The sequence below is a fragment of the Molothrus aeneus genome, chromosome Z, assembly GCF_037042795.1.
Source record: "Molothrus aeneus isolate 106 chromosome Z, BPBGC_Maene_1.0, whole genome shotgun sequence".
Taxonomy (NCBI): domain Eukaryota; kingdom Metazoa; phylum Chordata; class Aves; order Passeriformes; family Icteridae; genus Molothrus; species Molothrus aeneus.
In genome coordinates this window covers 8870382-8889054 of record NC_089680.1, presented here as the reverse complement: position 1 = coordinate 8889054, position 18673 = coordinate 8870382, and the positions used below count along the sequence as shown (strand labels likewise).

Below are 18673 nucleotides of genomic sequence, written 5' to 3'. Positions count from 1 at the left end.
CAGATCAGATTCCTGTACTATGAAACTGGGTTCTTTTTTGCTTTCTACATGATGAATCTCTGCTCCCAGGGTTCATCCACAGAGCCCAGCACGTTGCTGAGACCTGCTTTGATATCTGAAAGGAAGCCAGGAGCAACTTTGCTGAGTAGCGGCTCAGTGATACCTGAAAGGAGGAGGAGAACACTGCTGCTGCTCAGGTGTCAAGAGACTGGCAGGACTAACTGCATCTTGGTGCTGGTCCAGAGCTGCCCTGGCCTGGCTCTGTGCCTCAAGACATATGAGGGCCTGGACCAGCAGTGTCCCCAGAGAGAAGGAGCCCCCATGATGAGTATCTATGGACACCCAGTGTGTCTTCTTCCTGCTTAGCATGACCCTGACAGAGCTCATAGGCCCATGTCCCCATCAGGATCCTACAGGTGACCCTCCAGGACCAGGCCACCAGCAGGGCCACCCAGTCACAGCTCCAGTGTTGTCCCATACTATCCCAATGTCCCACACACATTGCTGTGTACTTTCAGCCTTGCAGGATTCATGGGCTTTGTGCCCTGTGGCCAGTTCCTCATTGCCATAGACTGACAGCCACCAACCTGGATCTGCTTGCCTTCAGCCAGATGACCCCAAAGAAGACCTCAGCAGCTGCAAGTTCCATAGCAGCAATCCCAAATCCAGCCTCTGACACTGTAATCACCCCTCTGTGCTCCCCTGCACCCAAGGCTACCCCAGCAGCAAGCACCCAGGGAGCTACTCAGCGTCAGTGCCCACAATGCAGGCAGCTGGAAATCCCCTTTCCTGCCCCAGGCCTGACTCAGCACCCTGGGGGGCTATTTGCCAGCACATCATCCCCTTCCTCCTTTGGGACAGCCAGTGCATGCAGAGAGAGCAGCCTGGCTCCATGGAACTTGTAAACAGCTCTGACCATTGCCCCCTCTGAGAGTTTAGTTAAAGCAGCTCATGTGCCGGCCCTGCCTGCTCTGTGCTGCTCCCTGCCAGAACAGGGGTTTATGCTGCTTCAGTTGTGGATTTTTTTCAGCAGTTTTGATGCACTGCACATGTGCATGTCATTTGTGCACATGGATGTAACAAACTCCAGAATGATGTTCTTGCAGCGAAGCCTGAGGTCACAAGCAGAGTTCTTCCCTTTTTCTTTTGAGCTGCTGAAGGGTAAAGAGAAGTGGCTTTTGGGGTTCATAGTGGACTTGGAGGCCCAGTGTTTGTTTTGAGTCTAAGTTTAGAATCTCTGGAGTCCTTCCTGGTGAGTGACCCACAGCCATTGAAACTCATGGCCAGGTTGTCCCAGACTATGGGTCCCAGACCACAACCCCTCCTTCACCTTTACCTTCCCATGACCCCCAGGAGCAGATTCCAGGCTGAGATGGTGTGATCTCCTGTCTAAATCAGCTTGGGTGACTGCAAGCAATGCAAAAGGAACCCCAAACAGCATTGCTTCCCCAAGACATTATATGTAGTGCCCACTCCCTCACCCCTCAGGCCTGAACTGAGAGGTCGGACTGCTGAGGGCAACCTATGTCCTCCTGAAGGTCTGGTGTAGGCTGTGGTGAATGCAGGAGGAAGCCTGCAGTGCAGTGTCCCAGCACAGGTAACCCACAGACCCTTCACAGGGATTTGCTGAAATGATAAATCTGGGTAGCATGGAGCTCAATCAGCACCTTTTTTATTAATATGCATCATAAATAAAGAAATAAATAAAGGCGAGACACCTCATTCTAACAGGGAGATACAAATTAAATATGGTGCAACATCTGCTAAGCGATGTACAAGCAGGAGGTAACCTAGCAAGACCAGGGCCCCTTGCCATGGTGAAGCCAGCCCAGGCACGATGCTGTGAACAGCGTCAAGCCGGCCATGGCACCAAATACTGGCATGGCCTTTCATTAACACTGTTCCCCACCTGACAGGCAGGTGAAGATCCCCACTACAGCAGGCGGCATGAACATGGCAAGGAAGGGGTTGACTGGCATTGCCTCTACCAAGGACCCCAGGACCTCCAGTATCCCCTTGTGTTTGTGCACAACACTTATCCCCCCCACCCCACGGCACTGCTCAGCAAGACCAGAAACCCTGTGCCAAAGGGAGCACCACCCCTCCCTCCCCAGGCTCCCCAGCTCCCTCTAGGAGCACCCCCAATCTACTTGCTGAGAGCACTGCCCCCAAATCCCTAGCCCACACAGGGACCCTGCTCTCATTCCCTCCCCTCCAGCGCCCTCCACTGAGCATCCCAGGGCTTCCCAGGCACCAGTTCCCTGCTCAGTGTGGAGGGCACACGGCCTCCCCCCAAAGCACCCATCTCTGCACAGGGTGGCACTACCCATCCTGGACCTACGTTACACTGAACAACCCCGTGCCTTCCTCACAGCCCCTCACACCCCTTTGCTCCACACTCACACACATACCCCGTCCCCCTCCCCTGGCTGTGGCCATACACAGCCCCAGCCCTGCAGTGTGGCACTGCCAGGACACTTGTCCCGGTACAACCCACCAGGAACTACTACAGCACACTAGGACAGGGATGCTCCGATGTGAAGGAGCCTACTTTGCAGTGCCCCAATAAACATAGCCCATTAGCCCAGCCTTGCAGGGACCCTGCCAATGCAGGGTGCTCCCACCCCTTCAGCTGAGGATGCTGGGGATGATGGATGCTGCAGACTGCACTGGACCCCCAGGCAGGGGATGGCCAGCATCCTGCACCTCCAGCACCCAACAGCGGGGCAGCGCTGCCCTGGCAGGGACTGCCTGGGTTCCTGTAATGTACAAGTCCATGGCCTGTGGGTGCTGCAGACAGTGAGGGGCGGAGGGGGGGGTCAGGCGGTCCCTGGTGTGGCTGCATGCATGGCGATGCCTGGCAATACGAGGTGCAGCTCGCAGAAGACCCCGCGGGGCTAAATTGGCCTTTGGCAGCTGCACAAGGAGGAGCAAGAAGGAACCACCTACGGTTACTGTATTCTGTAATGGCAGGAAAGGTAAGAAACTAGCAAGAAGCTGTGTTTGTTCCTCTGGCAGGGTAGGCTACCCCAGAGGAGCCCAGGGAACTGTGCTTGGCCTCCTAAACGTGTCAATAGTCCTCATCCTCAGGGTGGGTGACATACATGATGGGCACCAGTCCCTTTTCGGAGCCAAGGCTGCACTGCAGCCAGTCACCATCCACCTTGGAGATGACCTGCAGAATATCCCCTTTGTTGAAGCTCAGTTGTCCTGCTTCAGTGGCAATGTGATGGCAAAGAGCTTTCACCTCACTGCGGGCAGAAGGAAAGTAGGGTTAGCTGACCTCAGGACACCCACCCCACCCAGGGACCACCACAGGCCCAGGGGGAGAGGAAAATACCCCTTGCTTCCCTCCCCAGCTAGGCTCCTAGCTGCCCTCCCAGCTCCCCATCACCTGCAGATTGCAGAGCTGTGGTGGATCAGTGCACAAGCTGCATCATTGCCCCCCCCCAAACCATTCTCTGGTCCATGACTATAAAGGGGGCCATGCAAACTGCAACAGGCAGAGCCGTGCCACCCTCAACCTAACACATTCCAGCACCTGCAGGATTGTCCACTTGGTGCCACTCACCAGGTAGGGTGAGGAGACATCGCCTGGACTGGTCGTGCCACAGCAGGTGCCTCAGGTGGTTCTGGATGGGGAGGGTCTGGCTCCGGGGCTGCTTCACGCCACATGCTAGCCCCAACTGTCTGGGCCACCAGCTGGAAGACGGACTTGTCCAAGCTCAGCCAGCCGGAGGGCAACCTGGAAGGAGGAGACAGAAGCAGTCAATGGCAGGAAACTGCACCCAGGGAAACAGAGCAGGTGCTCTCATGGCAAGGTCACACCTTAGAGGTTTGGCTTCACACACTAAATGCACTCTAAGCAGTGCCCTGGGTCTCCAGGCAGGGGGGTCTCAGATCTAACACCACAGCCTGGACTGGGAAGGACATTTCCAGTAGTCATTTTCAGGAGCAATAAGGGTGTATAGAGGGAGAGGCAGTGCACAGGGATCTCAGCTACTGGAAACTTCACCCTTCCCGCACACCTGCTGTAAGCAACAGCGATGGCTCTGTGTTCTGTTCTCAACATGTGGTTTTCAGAGGGATAGGGTGATAATGGGGCCATGTAGCAGGGTTTAGATACCAAGGCAGTGACAGGGCTCAGGTAGAAGAGGAAAGCCTATGAGATAGACTGAGCAAGGATATGGAAGGAATTAAGGCAGGCTGGCAGGACTGAGCAGGGTTACAGACCCTTGATGTACCACCATGGTGTAGCCCAGCGGTCAGCTCATGGCCTGACTTCCACTTGTGCTGCCACATTCCACCTTAACCAGACCTTCTCAGCCCCAAACCACCCCTGCCCTTACCTGTTTGGTTGTCTGGGCTCTTTTTGTACCTTCCTGGACCCAAACAAGTGTCCCCACTTGATGGGCTGGCTGCCCTCTGATGCACTGGTGCTGCTGTCCTCTTGGGGGGCTGCTGCTGCTCCCACTCTTTGCTGAGCCTCCTTCTCCTTGCTGCGCTTTAGCTCTGTAAGCACAGAGTCTGGGGGGCTGCCCATCCAGAAGGGCCAGCTCCGTTCCTTCATCTCTTCACCGACCACTACCTGCTGGGGCTTTTCCAAGGGCTCTTCCATGGCTTCAGGACTTGGCTTGCTGGCTGCTTTGGGCCTCTCCTCCAAGGTGCCCTCAGCAATGGGACAAGCCTCTGCACCCTCCACCACTCCTTCTCGAGGAGGTGGTGCCTTCTGGGTCTCCACTGACCGGGGTGCAGGATTCAAAGCTGCTTTCTTCTTCTCCGAGCGGATGAACTTTGAGCCTTCAGCTGAACTCTCAATGTAAATCTGAGAGGTCTGCATGAGCTGGTACCACCAGCCTGCCTGCTTGTCCTTCTTCCCCTCCCACGTGCTCTCTCGCATCTTGCTCTGCTCTTCCTCCCTGTCACCTTCTCCGGAGGAGGCCCCCACTCCCTTGACCCTCTTCTCACTCACAGCTTGCTGCGGGCTGTGCCCTGGTGAGATGTCACCATCTCTGGCACCCCCTTGGCATGTTTCAGGGGCGGTGCTGCAGCCATCAGGATCCTCACTGCTGCCCCGGGTCCGCATCAGCTGCAGGGTGGAGTGCACAGAAAGCAGCAGGTCCTGCTTCACACGCAGCAGCTCCTTTTGCTGCTGCTGCTCTTTGCCCATCTGCATCAGGTGGTGCTCGAAGAGGAGGTCTAGGTTGAAGGGCAGCAGGGAGAGAGGCTGGAGTAGGAGCAGGAGCTCCTCAAAAAGAGGTTGGCACACACTGTGAGACAGGCACAAGAAGCCCACTGGTTGATAGTGTGCCAGGATGATGTCTGTAGGAAAAGACATTAATTAGAGGAGATGCTCTTGCCACCATTGCCAAGCCACCACGAAGCTGGTGAAGCTACAAGGAAAGGAGATGCACACCTGTTTTTGGTCACAGTGTGAGGCTCAGGCCTGGGTCAGGGAGCAGCAGATGCTCTGTGACTTCTCAGCAACTGGCCCAGACAGAGCTTTCCAGCTGTACCTGCAGCCAGGACTTGCCTGGCAGATTATCAGCCCAGATGACCTCTGCCACCAAATGCCATGGAAGAAAGATGGGAATAACCTGACAGCCCCAGCTTTTGCTCACACTTCCAGGTCTTAATTATGGTCTAATAAATGGCCGTCTTCTGCTTCAGAAATCCAGGATAAGCATAGACCCTATTCTATTCTATTCTATTCTATTCTATTCTATTCTATTCTATTCTATTCTATTCTATTCTATTCTATTCTATTCTATTCTATTCTATTCTACTATAAAACAGATACATCCAGTAAAATCTGCTTTTTGTATGTCAGGTTTTCCTTTCCGCATCTTCCTATCTTCCATGCCTGAAAAGGTAAGTGTGCACATCTCCAGGCATACAAAACTCTCAGGCACTGGGCAGGGAACGTAGAAGTTTGGAGAGGCATAGATCTGATCTCCTGCAGATGGACTGAGGGATCTGCACTGAAAGCCTTGGGTACTAGCTATGGGAAGGAAGGAGAATGGAAGTCCAGGTTCAGGTGGAAGGAGCTGCATGATGCTTGGACTTCCACCTGGGATTTCCCTGCCACTTTGAGACTGTGTAATAGCTTAGTCCTTCACCTCAGGGCAGAGAAGAGCAGCCCAAGCTGAGAGAGCAACAAGAGAAACACATTTCCGTCCCATGCTCTATTTGTGTGCAGAGTTTGGCTCCCACTGCAGCCCCCACAGCCTTCAGGCTCTTACCTTCATGGTTGTAAAGGTGGTTGAACCAGAACTCCAAGGACCGGATACTGCAGGAATGGAAAATTAGCAGGGTAAGAAAGAAACAGTGAAAATCTATTAACCCCATTCATCCTCATGGATCTGCCACAAGAAGTGTGGCTGGAAAAGGGCATTTACAAAGCATGAGCTTGTGAAGCTCACAGAAAGGACAGTGGCTTGCTCCCATCAGCATGCTCCTATCACAGACACTCAGCCTGTCACTGAACATCTACACAGCTTTACATGAGCAACTGTAACCACGAATAACCGTGATTCCTCACTGTTCTGCTCCTATGTCCTTGATAGAGCTTTGTTTTGCTGAGAAGAGGCTGCTGTGGAAGAGGCAAATGATCTACAACACTAAGACCAGTACTGGTGGCTCAGCCCAAAATATGCCAGTGGAGGAGAATGGGGTCACCCTGTGTGGGGAGAGCTGGGCAGAGCTTGTTCCTGCCTGAAGGAATTCTAAGAGTTTCCAGAGATCTTGGGAACTCCATTGCCACTGCCAGAGCTCTTGCTAACCACCAGAGAGGAGCAGGGAAACACCATCCTAGCAGTACTTATCCCTTCACCCACAAAAACATATTGCTGCCTTCCTCTGTTAAACACAGCAGTCTGGACTCCTGGACCAGGGCAATTTCTCTTTCAGAACCTCATGCCTTGGGATCTGTTGCAGCTCCAGGAAACAGTGGTTTAAAGAGGAATTTCCAAGAGTAACTCATACATATATTATGTCTAACCTCATATGAAGCTGGACAGAGTTTTCTCACCTGATGTTTTGGGGCTAAAACAGACTGACCCAGTTCTTCACTTGGCTACAGCCACTCATTCTCACTCCTGACCTGGAAGGAGTTCTCTGAGATTTACAGCTTCTTCTTCCCCTAGCCTGCTTCTGGGAAGTGGCTTCCCAGATTCTTAAGTTTGTTTCATGGTCAACTGTGCCTGCCTGCAGTCAAGGACCAAAGCTGCGGCCAGCCCTGGACAGGGAGGTCCAGCCACCCGAGGGGTCCTGCTTACTTGAGGAGGCCAAAGATGAACGCGTTGAACCGCATGGTGTGGTTGGTGAGCTCTGTGTACTGGCTGATCTTGCTGTAGAGGCTGTGCAGCAACTTTGTGGAGGGCCCTGTGGAGAGAAGCAAATTGTTGAAATTAGCTGTGGTGAGCAAAGCCAAAACTGCACCACAGGATGGAGCATCAAGGCAAGACAGACACTGTCTGGGCGTCCATGTCTGTGTGTGCACTGCCTCTCCACCATGCCAATGTGAACTCACTCCATACCAACACTCAGACTACACGTGGGAGATGGGCTGTGATCCATCCCAGACCACCACTCCAAAACTCTGGGAGAGTTTTACTACCAGGACCTGCCTCCCACACTTCAGTGACAATCACAGCCACTGGCTCAAAATCAGCATATAAAGAGAATATTGTGGTGTGTGCTTATAATTTGGGGTGTCTGCAGTCATAGAGATAACTGCAGAGCTGAAGATTTGTCATAGTCAGGCTATGAGGCTTCCCAGTATGATGCAGAAAACAATGTGGAATTAATTTTGTTGGGGTTTTTTCCTTCCTTTTTTTATTAGTTTGGCCTGTTATGGGAGAATTTGCAAATTTCAGGGGAAATGACAATAAATACTTGGGAAGAACAGCTCAGTGTCCCTCCCTTCTTGCAAGAGATGGTACATGTGCACCCTGTTCCAAGCAGGAAAATGGGTGTTTTGCCGCCTGATCCTTAGAGCCAACCTTCCACAGCACCTCCCAAACACAACTACCGTAGGCACTGCTGCACAGCATCCATACCTAGCTGGGTGGATGCCTCCACCACGCTCCAGGGGATGTTCCTCCTCTGGCCAATGATCATGTCCAGGACGTAAGCCTTGAGCCCATCACTGAGAATGTCCCGGACAGCTGGGCACAGGTATTTCAGGATGAGATGCCCCACATTGGGGCTCACAGAGCTGTTCCCAAGTTTGGCCTAATGGAAAACAGGTAACAGGGAGAGTGTTGTTAACCGTTTTCAAGGTACAGATGCATGGAAACAGTTCAGTACCACTACAGACACCCAGCAAGCAACATCCAGGCAGCTCCTTGAACATGCAGGATCTTTGCTTTCACTCCTGATGCTTCATACATCAGTTCTGGATTGCTCTCTGCAAGCTCTTCCCCAGGCTGGGAAGAGGCAATAACTTGAAAAAAGAATATCCTAGATTGGGAAGAGGATATCCCAATGAGAAAGGATGCCTGGGTCTCCCAAGAGGGATAACAAGGCTCTCCTGCTGGAGGAAGAAAGGAGCTGGGGATATTCCTGCTGCTGTAGATTTTCTTGTAGTTAATTTTGGATTAGGAAGCACCAACCCACATAGAACTACCAGCACTGAGGGGTTATAGAACACTTAACTCAGTGACATGTCAAGCTCTAACTCCTAGAGATTACTATAAATATACAGATAAGGGCAAAATGGATAGTCAGAGCTCAGACTGAGGTGAAGAGGAGGCATGTAAGAGCCCATGTAAGAGCCCAGCACCAGCAGAACAGGGACATATTCTGCTGCTTACAGTCTTTGAGCTGCCAAGGGGTCTATCCAAATGGGTCAGGCAATGGTGCTCAGGGCACAGATTTTACCAGCTGAGCTGGAATTATACTGACCAGTTGGCACAGGTTCACAAAAGCCCTGAACTGAAACTGAACTTGGCTCAGGAATAATCCTGTCAGATCCACTGAGCATGGCAGCAGCAGGGATGGATGCTGCCTTTTGACAGGTGAATGCTCAGCCCCTGGCACACTGATGTATAAAGAAACCCAAGGCTAAAACCACAGCATTGTCTGATAAGCAAAGTAATGGGGGAATGTTGCAATTATTCCCCAAACCTACACTGCAAGTATTAGAAATTCACAGTGAAGCCTTAAAAAGCCATGGGAATCTCAACAGCTCCAGTTATGCTGCACACCAATCTCTGCATCAGAAACAGCTGTAATTAGAACAAAATTACACTGGGCTCTGAGATAAGATTGAATGGTTTTGGAATCTGTCCCAGTCAAGTTTCTCCTTGGGGATGGCATGCCAGGGGAGTTGTCATGTCCAAACAGTGTCACATTGCTGCCCAGAGTCGCCTGGCTGAAGCCAGGCATTCAGCACTAAGAGGAGGCACCACAAACATGCTGGGTGTCACAGGACTGCAAACAATGCCTGGTACAAACACAAGCAAAATTGCTCTGCTTCTGTGTTATTCCAGAAACGGGGCATGAGGGAGCACAGGCCAAATACAGACAGCTCCAGGGAAACTTAGATGCACTTCTGTGTAATTCCAGAAATTGGAAATGAGGGGAGCAAGGGCCTAACACAGCCAGCCCCTTAGATGTACTCTAAATACTCTAATGTATTCATGGTAAGGGCTACCATGGGTGTGACCAGCTGCCCCAGATGGGTGAAGTCTGATGCACCTTTTTATCATTATTAAAATGATTCAATATCTCATATTAAAATGTGAAATGCTGAGGGATGGGGAACACTGCACTGTACCCTGGCACCAGTGCCAGACCAGAGTCATGGGACATGTGAAGGAGGGAAATACATCTCTCCACTGTGTGAGAAAAAAGAGCTGGGTGTGCTGCATCAGAGCAGAAGGGCAGCTGGTCTGGTGTTTCTTCTTATAAAGAGCCATAGTAAGTACATAAAGAAAGAGTTAAAACAGAACAAACATACATAATACTTGCCCTTTATACTTTCACAGCCTACAACTACTTCCAACTCAGAGTCTAAGCTGGACATTATTCCTATGTGTTTAATAAACATCATTTCCCTGTGTTTTTCTGATCTTCCTTTAAATACATCTACATACTGCATCATGCAACAGGAATTGTCATAGATTTAGTATCTGCTGCACGGTGTGCCATCACCGTTGTTTGATTTGTTCTTGGTACTCCTGCCTTCATTAGATAACCTGTAGTTTTTGACTGGAAGAGAATGGAGAGGCATTCTTGCTCTGTACTCTCTGTGCTACCCAGAATGGAGTTGGATGCAAGACATACCTTCACCCCTGGATCCCTGCTGGTTCCAAAGTGAGCCACAATCAGGTCAACAGCGGTGTTGATAGCCTTCACAAGACCTAGTGGAAAACAACAGGTCAAAGAGCTGCCTGAGGGGCTGCTGGGATGGACTCTGACAAAACACTCCTGGAAGTAATCAGATAGGGGCACTGCAAGCCCACGTTTACACACAAGCGCTCTCTGCCAAAAAACACGCAGAGACTCTCCTAAATCCTCACCAAAACTCTTCTGCTGGCTCCAGCACTCACCTATCAGACTGCCAGTAGGACAACCTGTCAATATTCCCAAGGGACAGGGACCGTCACCTCCACACCCCATGCCCTGAGGCAGCAGAGATGGGATCTGAGGCAATGTGTCTTTTGCTGTCTTGATGCCACAGGCTGGCAGGGCAGAAGCCTTGCATTTGGCAGGTTCTGTCATGACTTTCAGTAACAAGCCAGTGGTGTATAATCTGTCACATGCACCAGGATAATGTGAGAACAAAACTGAAACAGAAGGGAAAGCTGCCACCTGGTAATCATGAGCACATAGCTGGCAAAGGCATGGGAACCTTTCTGTACATCCCTTGCCTCTGAAATGATTAACAAATCAGCTGTCAAGTCCTGCCAGCCCTGCCCCTAGCATGGATCCCACCACAGCCATATCTCGTCCTGCTCTGGAGTCTTTTCTCCCACCTTTTTATATAATTGATACAATTTTATACTACTTATGTAGGACTGAACAGACTTTTAACCCAAATTACAAAATCTCAGATTAGCACATTGCAACACCATACAGATACACGCAGGTTTACCTTTGTACACAGAGCCCGGGGTGGCAGCATGCCCTGCCTTAGGGTCACACTCCTGTGCCTGTCTGCTCTCTCTGCTCATTCCTGTGCACTTAAGATCCCTTCTAATCACATTTCCTGGGAGAAGCAGCTCAAGCACACTCCATGGCACATTACATGGTCCACCAGAGATGATTGGACTCACCGTTCTTCTGCAGCAAGTCGATGGAGATGGACTCTGTGTTGCCATCTGGGGAGAGGCAGAACTCAGCAGGAGGTTTCTCCGCTAGCGAGAAGTAGTCAGGGAAAAAGTCATTGTAGGTAAGCTGGAGCTGCCTCATAGACTGCCCTGCAGGGATAAGACAGAGGGGACAAGAATCAGCCCCAGTCCCACACACTGAAGCAGCAGTTTTCATGCCACCTGTCCTCTGCTGAGGCTACAGGCTTGTGGCTACCCCAGCAGTGGTTTGCAATGTGTGCCTGCACAACTGATCCCCATGGCCTACCCAATACCACCTACAGCTTGACTGGGGGCCCACAGGTTCTGGAAGATGCTGTGGGAAGTTCACTCCCATGGGCTAGGGCTAAGGGAAATGCTGCACCAGACTTCCCATGCTGCTGCAAGCAGGGTCGGAAGTCAGCACAGAGCAAATCATTACTTGTGGCACACAGGCATCCACAGACAACAACCTGCATGTTTGCTGCCTGTTCTCTGGGATGGCCTCTGTTTCCAAAGGGTGACATACATAGGAGTTCTCCCATGTGCTTGACTTCCATCTGTTTGACTCTGTGCCATGCATTTTTCCTTGAAAGATGGAGAAATTGTTTGGGTTGGTGGAGTAAAGCTTTGAGGAATTCCCTCCATGGCTTGAGGCTAGCCTGTAGAATGCTCTTCCTCCCACAGACAGACCACACTGTTCTCCCCACAGGAGTGTCAGAGGTTCAGTCCAAAGCAGCCTGCCCCTGTCAGCCCTTCCTGCACAGGTTTTGGAGGACAGGGAAGACCTTAAGGGCAAAGGCTGCAGAAGATAGAGTCCTGTGAAGGTCTTTAGTGTTATCAGCTGCCTCATGAAATCTACAGTTCAGCACTCAGCACATTGTCAGGGCTGGGGCACAGGACGGTCAGGCACCATGGGACACAGATCTGAGATCTCCAAGGGCCCAAACTCCTGTGTGAGACAAACTACAAGCTAACCACAGTCCAGGAGCACTTACTGCGGTCTAAGCAGGCTCTTGGGCCATTCATTTTGCCCTTCAACCCAGCTCAGAGCTGGACCTGACTGCTCTCACTTCATGGAGGAGGAAGGCTCCACAAAGATTTGAACCAATGAGGCAATTTTCACCTTCCTCTTGAACCCTTCAGCTATACTGCAAAGAGATGCATCATCCCTCCTGCCCTGAGCCGGCAGAGCAGTGATGAATCCAAGCTTAACTTGAGCCTGAGTCCCAAGGTCACCTCCCAAGACCCCCCAGCAGAAAGGTGGTGCGCACCGTTCAGCTTGCAGTGGAAATGGCTGGTGCTGAGAGCGCCAGGGAGCTCAAAGATGGGGTTGCCCCGGTTCAGCCGAGGCTCTTGCTGCCTCCTGTCCAGGCTGCCCGCTAAGCTGGGCAGCCCTGAAACACGGTCCAGACCCAGGGGGTTCCTCCGCCTGTACTCCCGCCACTTCAGCGCTTGGGGGGAGAGGTGGTTCGCTGGGATGCCGCGGGCAGTGAGCACCAGACAGGATGACGAGAGCACACGGGAGGATGCGGAAGGGAGACGGGAAAGGAGAGCAAGAGAAAGATGGAGGACAGAGAAAGAGAGACAGCACATTACTCAGAGGTCCAGCAGCATTTCAGGACATTAGCACATGCACATGGAGACAGGTGGATGCCACTGCCTGGCAAAACAGTGCAGGAGATTGGGTGCCCTTGTGGATGCAGGCACAGAGGCAGCAGGTTTGGGGTGCAAGCACCTGGCATGGGGTGCTGTAAGACCAGCAGCCCACACTGCACTCTCTGGAGACACAGTGTAGGAATTGTGACTGGAGGGACATGCCCTTATTGCAGGTCTTCCTGCAGCATCCAGATGCACTTTTATACTGGTCTGTGGCTATAGGAAATGGTGGCACTATAGGGAGCAGACATAGCTACAGGGAGCTGTAGATGCTCCAGACTAGCAGGTCCTGGAGGATGGGTACCTACCATTGACAGGCCGTACTCCCATGCTGCTCAGGGGACCAGAGCTGCTGGTCTCACTGCCACTTCTCCAGTGTGAATCTGCATGGCCTCCTACTCTGCTCATGGACATGCCACCCACTGAGAGGGGCGGGAGGGACCCACTGTGGAGTCGGTATTCGGAGAGTGGTGGGCTTGGCTCAAGCGGGGCCTCCTTCTTGGGAATCAGCTTGGGGTTCTCCTTTTGCCTCAGGGTGTCAGCTTTGGTGGCTTTGGTGGGCTGCATGACACTGACAGCAGGAGATGACCTCGTGGGAAGCAGGTTAGCAGAGATGGGGCAGGACCTGCTTCTGGGGGGCTGGCTGTCTTCAGCTCTCTCAGAGATGGGTGAGGAAGAGGAGTCCACGCTTTGGAAGAAAGGCACATTGCATCGCACGGGGGAGTAGCTGCCCAGCGGGGATGGACGGGTTGTTTCGGGGCCAGGCTTCTTGATGCCCCCATCGCCGCGCGAGGCAGCTCCGTCTGCTAAGCGCTGCTGGGTCGCGAGCGTGCCATGGGCTTGGCTCCCCGCCACCGCTGCCTGCTCTGCCGAGGTGGCCAAGGCTGAGGACTGAGAAGTGGAGATCTGCTGGTTGGCAGGCCGGTTGCTGGACAAGCTGTAGAGCTGGGAAAGGCTGGAGGCAAAATGGCTGTGCAGGGCACGTGCCTTGGGTGGCTTGCTGAAATGGTGCTGAAAAACAAAGGGCTGGATGGGCAGAGTTGTGGGACGCTGGTCCTTGCTGTAGCGTACCACAGGTTTGCTGTCTGTGCCACCACCTTCAGGGAGAGAAAGGGGAAGAAAGTGTGAGGAATGGGCAGAGCAACAATCATCCTCAGCCAGGCAGAATACAGGCAAAAAATAATGTGCTCTCTGTTGCAGGAGGAAGAGGATGAGCCAGTTACAGACTCGTTCAAGTCTGAACTGGTTACACACATCAAGAGCTGGCAAGATAAAAGATAAGTGGCCCCAAATGCAGAGTTCCAGATGTTTGGAAGAGCACAGCACTGCACCAGGACCTTGTCCATCCTGGTAGGGTCACCAGCTTCATATCCTTTCCCAGTCTCTTGCCCCCTGGAAAGCACAAAGCCATGGGATCAGGTGCCTGCCCTTGAGCTGCCTCTGCCCAAGCAGTACCACAAAGCCAATGCCCAGCACTTTGTAGTAGAGTCAGATTTCTCATCCCAAAGGACTGTCCCCTCCTACATGCACTGTGGACTTGCATGGCCCAGCACAAGCATTACATGCAATAGCACTGCAGCTCTGCATCCTGTATCACAATATATTGGTGCTGTAGCAAAGACTGCCTGCTTCCCTTTCTCCCTCCCTATTCTTTTCACTGTAACTGCCCCTACTTTGGAACACAGAGCTTCCTTCATCCTTCATGCCTCTACCAGACCTAAACAGGACATTCCCAACATTCCACCTTCAACCCTGGAAAGTGACAGTTTGCTGCAGCAAATGATGTGCTAGGAGGTCCTGAGGGAGTGTGGTGGGCTGATCTATGTGCCTCCAGCTCCTGATGGAGCCACAAATATCCTGAGGGACACATCTGAAGTGTGACACACTGTGCATTCAGTCCAAAACACACAGAGCACTGGGTGCATATGTGGGCCTGACGGAGATCCCTTATCAGCCCTGGTGTACCCGCTGCCTGCAGGGTATTCCAGACTTTTCTCCCTGTAGCCAGCTTTTAGCAGGGCTTGCTTTCCCTCTAGCCCCTCTCAGAGCCTCCAGGCTTGCACACTGCTCTGGAGCACAGCAGATATGCCTCTATCTCCAGCTACAGGCAGGAGCTTCCTGCACAGCCCTGATGCCTGCCTTGCTGTCACAGTGCAGAAGGAGGGACCCCATTGGCATGGTGGGCAGCAACTGCTGGGACATGTTATCCTGAAAGCTCCTGTCTGCCCCCTCCTTCCTGAGCAGGGCCTGCTCCTTCCAAACCCTCCCTCTGAAGCTAAGAGGGCTGTAGCCATTCTGCCCTCCCCCAGCAGAGACCTACCTTCACTGCCATCCCACACCAAGCACACATTCAAGGCTCAATAAACAAACAAGACAATAACTAAAAACCTTTTACTCCAAAGGCCAAAATCTCTCCCGCCCCTGCCATGGCAATAAACCACATGTTCTCACCTCCTGCAGATATTTTCAGAACATTAAGTGGAGACAGTATGTTAGGGCACAAGAATTTTTTGACATAATAGGGGCTATTTACTGCAGTGGTCTAATTAGAGGCATTTTAGAAGGGCTTTTACCTGTGAAGCAGGTATAATGTCTGCCTAGGGCAGAGACAGAAGTCTCCCAAAGTGCTGGAGAAATGGCCATACTTCCAAAGGGAATGTCACACAGCTTCCTCATGAGAACAAGTGACAGCAATCAAGGGGGAATACAAGTCACATATTACAGCTTCCCCACAGAGGTAACTGTGACAGTGGCTCCCCCTGGGAACCTTTGCTGTAATCCACAGCACTGTGGGGGACACAACCAGGATATTCCAGCAGAGACATACAGATTAGACTCTGCAGGACTCACACTGTTAAGTCCTAGCAGAAACTGTGTGAGCTTCCAGGACCTGCAAGGAAAGGAGAATGCTGGCTGTGCCTCTTCCCCTTCCACCTCTGCCCCACATAACTCCAAAAAACAAAAGTTGTGACATTGACTCTGCTAAGCATTTAAACATCTCCGTCTTAGGAGCTAAGGGCAGGTGATTCTCATGGAGAAGCACGGTAAATACCCTGGAAGGGATACAACCCTTCAAGCTGCACAGACTCTCTCAGTATTAATGCCATGTCCTTGCTAACACAATATGAGAGGTATGAACAAACCCTCAGAAGGCTTTACAAATACAAGGACAAGACACTTGCCCTGATATGAGACTGAAAGGCTTCTGTGACAAAGCACAGCAAGGCTTTGTCCCAGGGTCTGGCAGACCAGGAACCAAACTGCCCCGACACTGGTCTCTTATCACCATGCAGGTTTCCCTGCTACTCCCCTCATATCCCAACGAGCTGCCTTCCTTTTTACTTCTCCCTTCTGCCTTGTTTGGCTCCTTACCGTCTGCTCGGGCTCTAACATCTTTTTGTCCGTGGCCACTGGCAGAGCCACCCGAGAAGCTGGCATCTGCCTCCGTCAGCAGGGAGAGAGAGGCTTGCTCACCTGCCCCATGCCCACTGGGGACCTTCTCACTGGAGACGGAGTCTTTGGTGGAACACAAAGCCTGGCTGTCCCCAAAAGCATGATTCAAACAGAAGCCCTCGCAGCTCCGGTTCAGGCCATGGATGAAGGGCATGGGTGGAAGACTCTGGCTGCGCCGAGCTCTTTCTTCAAGGAAGGTTGGGCAATCCCGCTGAGTCTCAGGGATAGGAGAGAACTCCAGGGAAGAATCACCACTGGAGCGGTGCGGAGGGGAGGTGCCATTCTTCTTCCGTCCTTTAGCCAGTTCAGCGAACGATGTCACCCTCTTGGGGGGAGAGCTCTGAATGGGTATTGCTGGACTTTCACTCAGCTTGACTGGGCAGCTCACCATGCGCTCCAAGGAGCCCAGCCTGCTGCCAGGACTCCTGTCCAGGTTCTGATCGTAGCTCCTGGATCGCTGCCGGCTTGTGTTGAGGTTCGGTGGTGACACATTGACATAGACCTGACCCTCAATCATGTTCTGGCTGGATTCTCCCTTTGGCTCCTCTTCACTGCACTCTACATTGCCTTCTTGTCTCAGGTCGGGCCTTCTGAACAGATAGTATTCTGTGGGCTGGGCTGGGCTACCCTTGGTCTGGTCTTCTGAGCAGCTAGTTATGGAAGATCCCGCGGGGCTGGGGGATGACTGGGAAGACAAGTCACATGTGACTAACTTATAGTAATTCTGAGTAGCCACAACAAGCCGCGCTTGGCTCTGGAAGCAGGCAGTGAGGTCTGAGCTCTCCGATGTGCAAGGCTCACAGTGGAGATGGTAGGAATTGCAGTTAGCATCAAGGACAGGTGAGGAGGAGTGTTGACACCCACACACCTTCCCCGAACTTTCTGGGTTATGCGACTCGCAAGACATCTTGGATTCAGTGGGTGATGAGTGTAAATCCAGGTAAAAAGCTCCTGTGTCTGAGTGGCTGCAGAAGGAAGAGTCACAGGACAGGTTAGCTGAATTCAGGTTGGACTGAGGCTGACCATTCATTTTGTTGTAGAGAGCACTGAAGTTCACCAGGACCCCATCAGAACTGTTGCAAGAAGAGTCACTGATGTAGCCCATCTGTTGGTCAATCACTTCAGACTGACTTGACGAACTGTAGCAGCGACAGTGCTGGATCTCTGAGCTGGAACAACTGCATGTCCTGTGCAGGGCATCCTGATTCCTCAGCGGTTCACCCATGTTCTGGTTCCACTCCTGGTCACCACTGTCAAAGGAGAAGTTGGAGGAGCTGCCACGATGGCAGCTGCATTCATCCAGCTCCATGCGTTCTGAGGCCTGATGGCACCTGTTTGCATTGTTCCTCTTCTGGATGTCATCACTGCCGAGTTTGTCCTCCTGCCCATCCACCACACCAGACCGGCTGGCCATGTTCCAGGATTTCACAATGTGGTTGGAGTCGTGGAGGTGGAAAGGGGGCAAGGCCAGATCCTGCAGATTGAAGGGAGGCTTGCCATCAACGAGTGAGTTGTGAAGGTGGAAAGATTTTTGACCCAAGTCATCCCCAAAAATACTGAGGTCTTCACCCTCACTCAGCAGGAAAGGGTTGTGTCGCTTACTGACGCTAGGGACAATCAGATCCCTTGCTTTCCTTTCTTTGTGATCTGAGGCCTCTGCTGAGGTTTCAGAGGTCTGGAGAAAGCTGCTGTACACCAAGGAGTCAGTCTGTGAGAGGTCTCTGTCTGGAAGAGCAGAGGTCCGTGTAATGGTGAGCTCTGGCTGGCAGAAGGGGTTGGTCCTTTTGCTCATGGAGCAGCACTGTCTATCAGGGACCTGGCAATGCACCAGGGGAATGTGATGGACAATCAGCGTCTCACCAGTCAGTTTGGGTGGACTATCCATGGTGAGGAACACTCTTCAGGGCATCAGTGAAGCTGGTACCACCCATGAACAGGTAGGGCTGCACATGAGAGGCAGGGAGGACACTTCTCATGAGGGAATTCAGATACCTACAGAGAGACAAAATCACAAAGGAAGTCACCTCTCAGGAAAGGCAGTGGCTATTTAAAGCATCCTTGGTTTGACTGAAGATTTCATGTGTTGACAAGGATCAAACAGACTGGTTCCTTGTCAGCACAAGTCCCTGAGCACGAGGTTCTTCTTCTGGGAAACAAACCATCAAAAAGTAAAACAAACGTGTCACCCTCTATGCAGGCTCCTGGGACAACACTTGTGATTTCACCTGACCCCTCTCAAAGATATCTGAAGAGAGTAACTGATTTTA

The 18673-nt window shown here is 52.1% G+C and overlaps 1 protein-coding gene across 3 annotated transcripts in view; it reads right to left on the bottom strand.

Moving 5' to 3' along the window:
• Positions 1–1656: 1656 nt before the first annotated feature.
• Positions 1657–18673, bottom strand: part of RUSC2 (RUN and SH3 domain containing 2) — a 35959-nt gene continuing 18942 nt past the window's right edge. Inside the window, exons 2-12 of one of the 3 annotated variants that reach the window (XM_066568732.1) lie at positions 16326–18398; positions 13262–14050; positions 12569–12769; positions 11283–11426; positions 10291–10367; positions 8061–8235; positions 7278–7383; positions 6243–6289; positions 4350–5322; positions 3572–3745; positions 1657–3251 (exon numbers count right to left, since the gene is read on the bottom strand). In XM_066568732.1, the coding sequence (XP_066424829.1) occupies positions 3071–3251; positions 3572–3745; positions 4350–5322; positions 6243–6289; positions 7278–7383; positions 8061–8235; positions 10291–10367; positions 11283–11426; positions 12569–12769; positions 13262–14050; positions 16326–18291 (4833 nt within the window). In that variant the 5' untranslated portion in view covers positions 18292–18398 and the 3' untranslated portion in view covers positions 1657–3070. The remainder of the gene's footprint in view (positions 3252–3571; positions 3746–4349; positions 5323–6242; positions 6290–7277; positions 7384–8060; positions 8236–10290; positions 10368–11282; positions 11427–12568; positions 12770–13261; positions 14051–16325; positions 18399–18673) is intronic. The other 2 variants (XM_066568733.1, XM_066568734.1) reach the window with 2 other exon arrangements.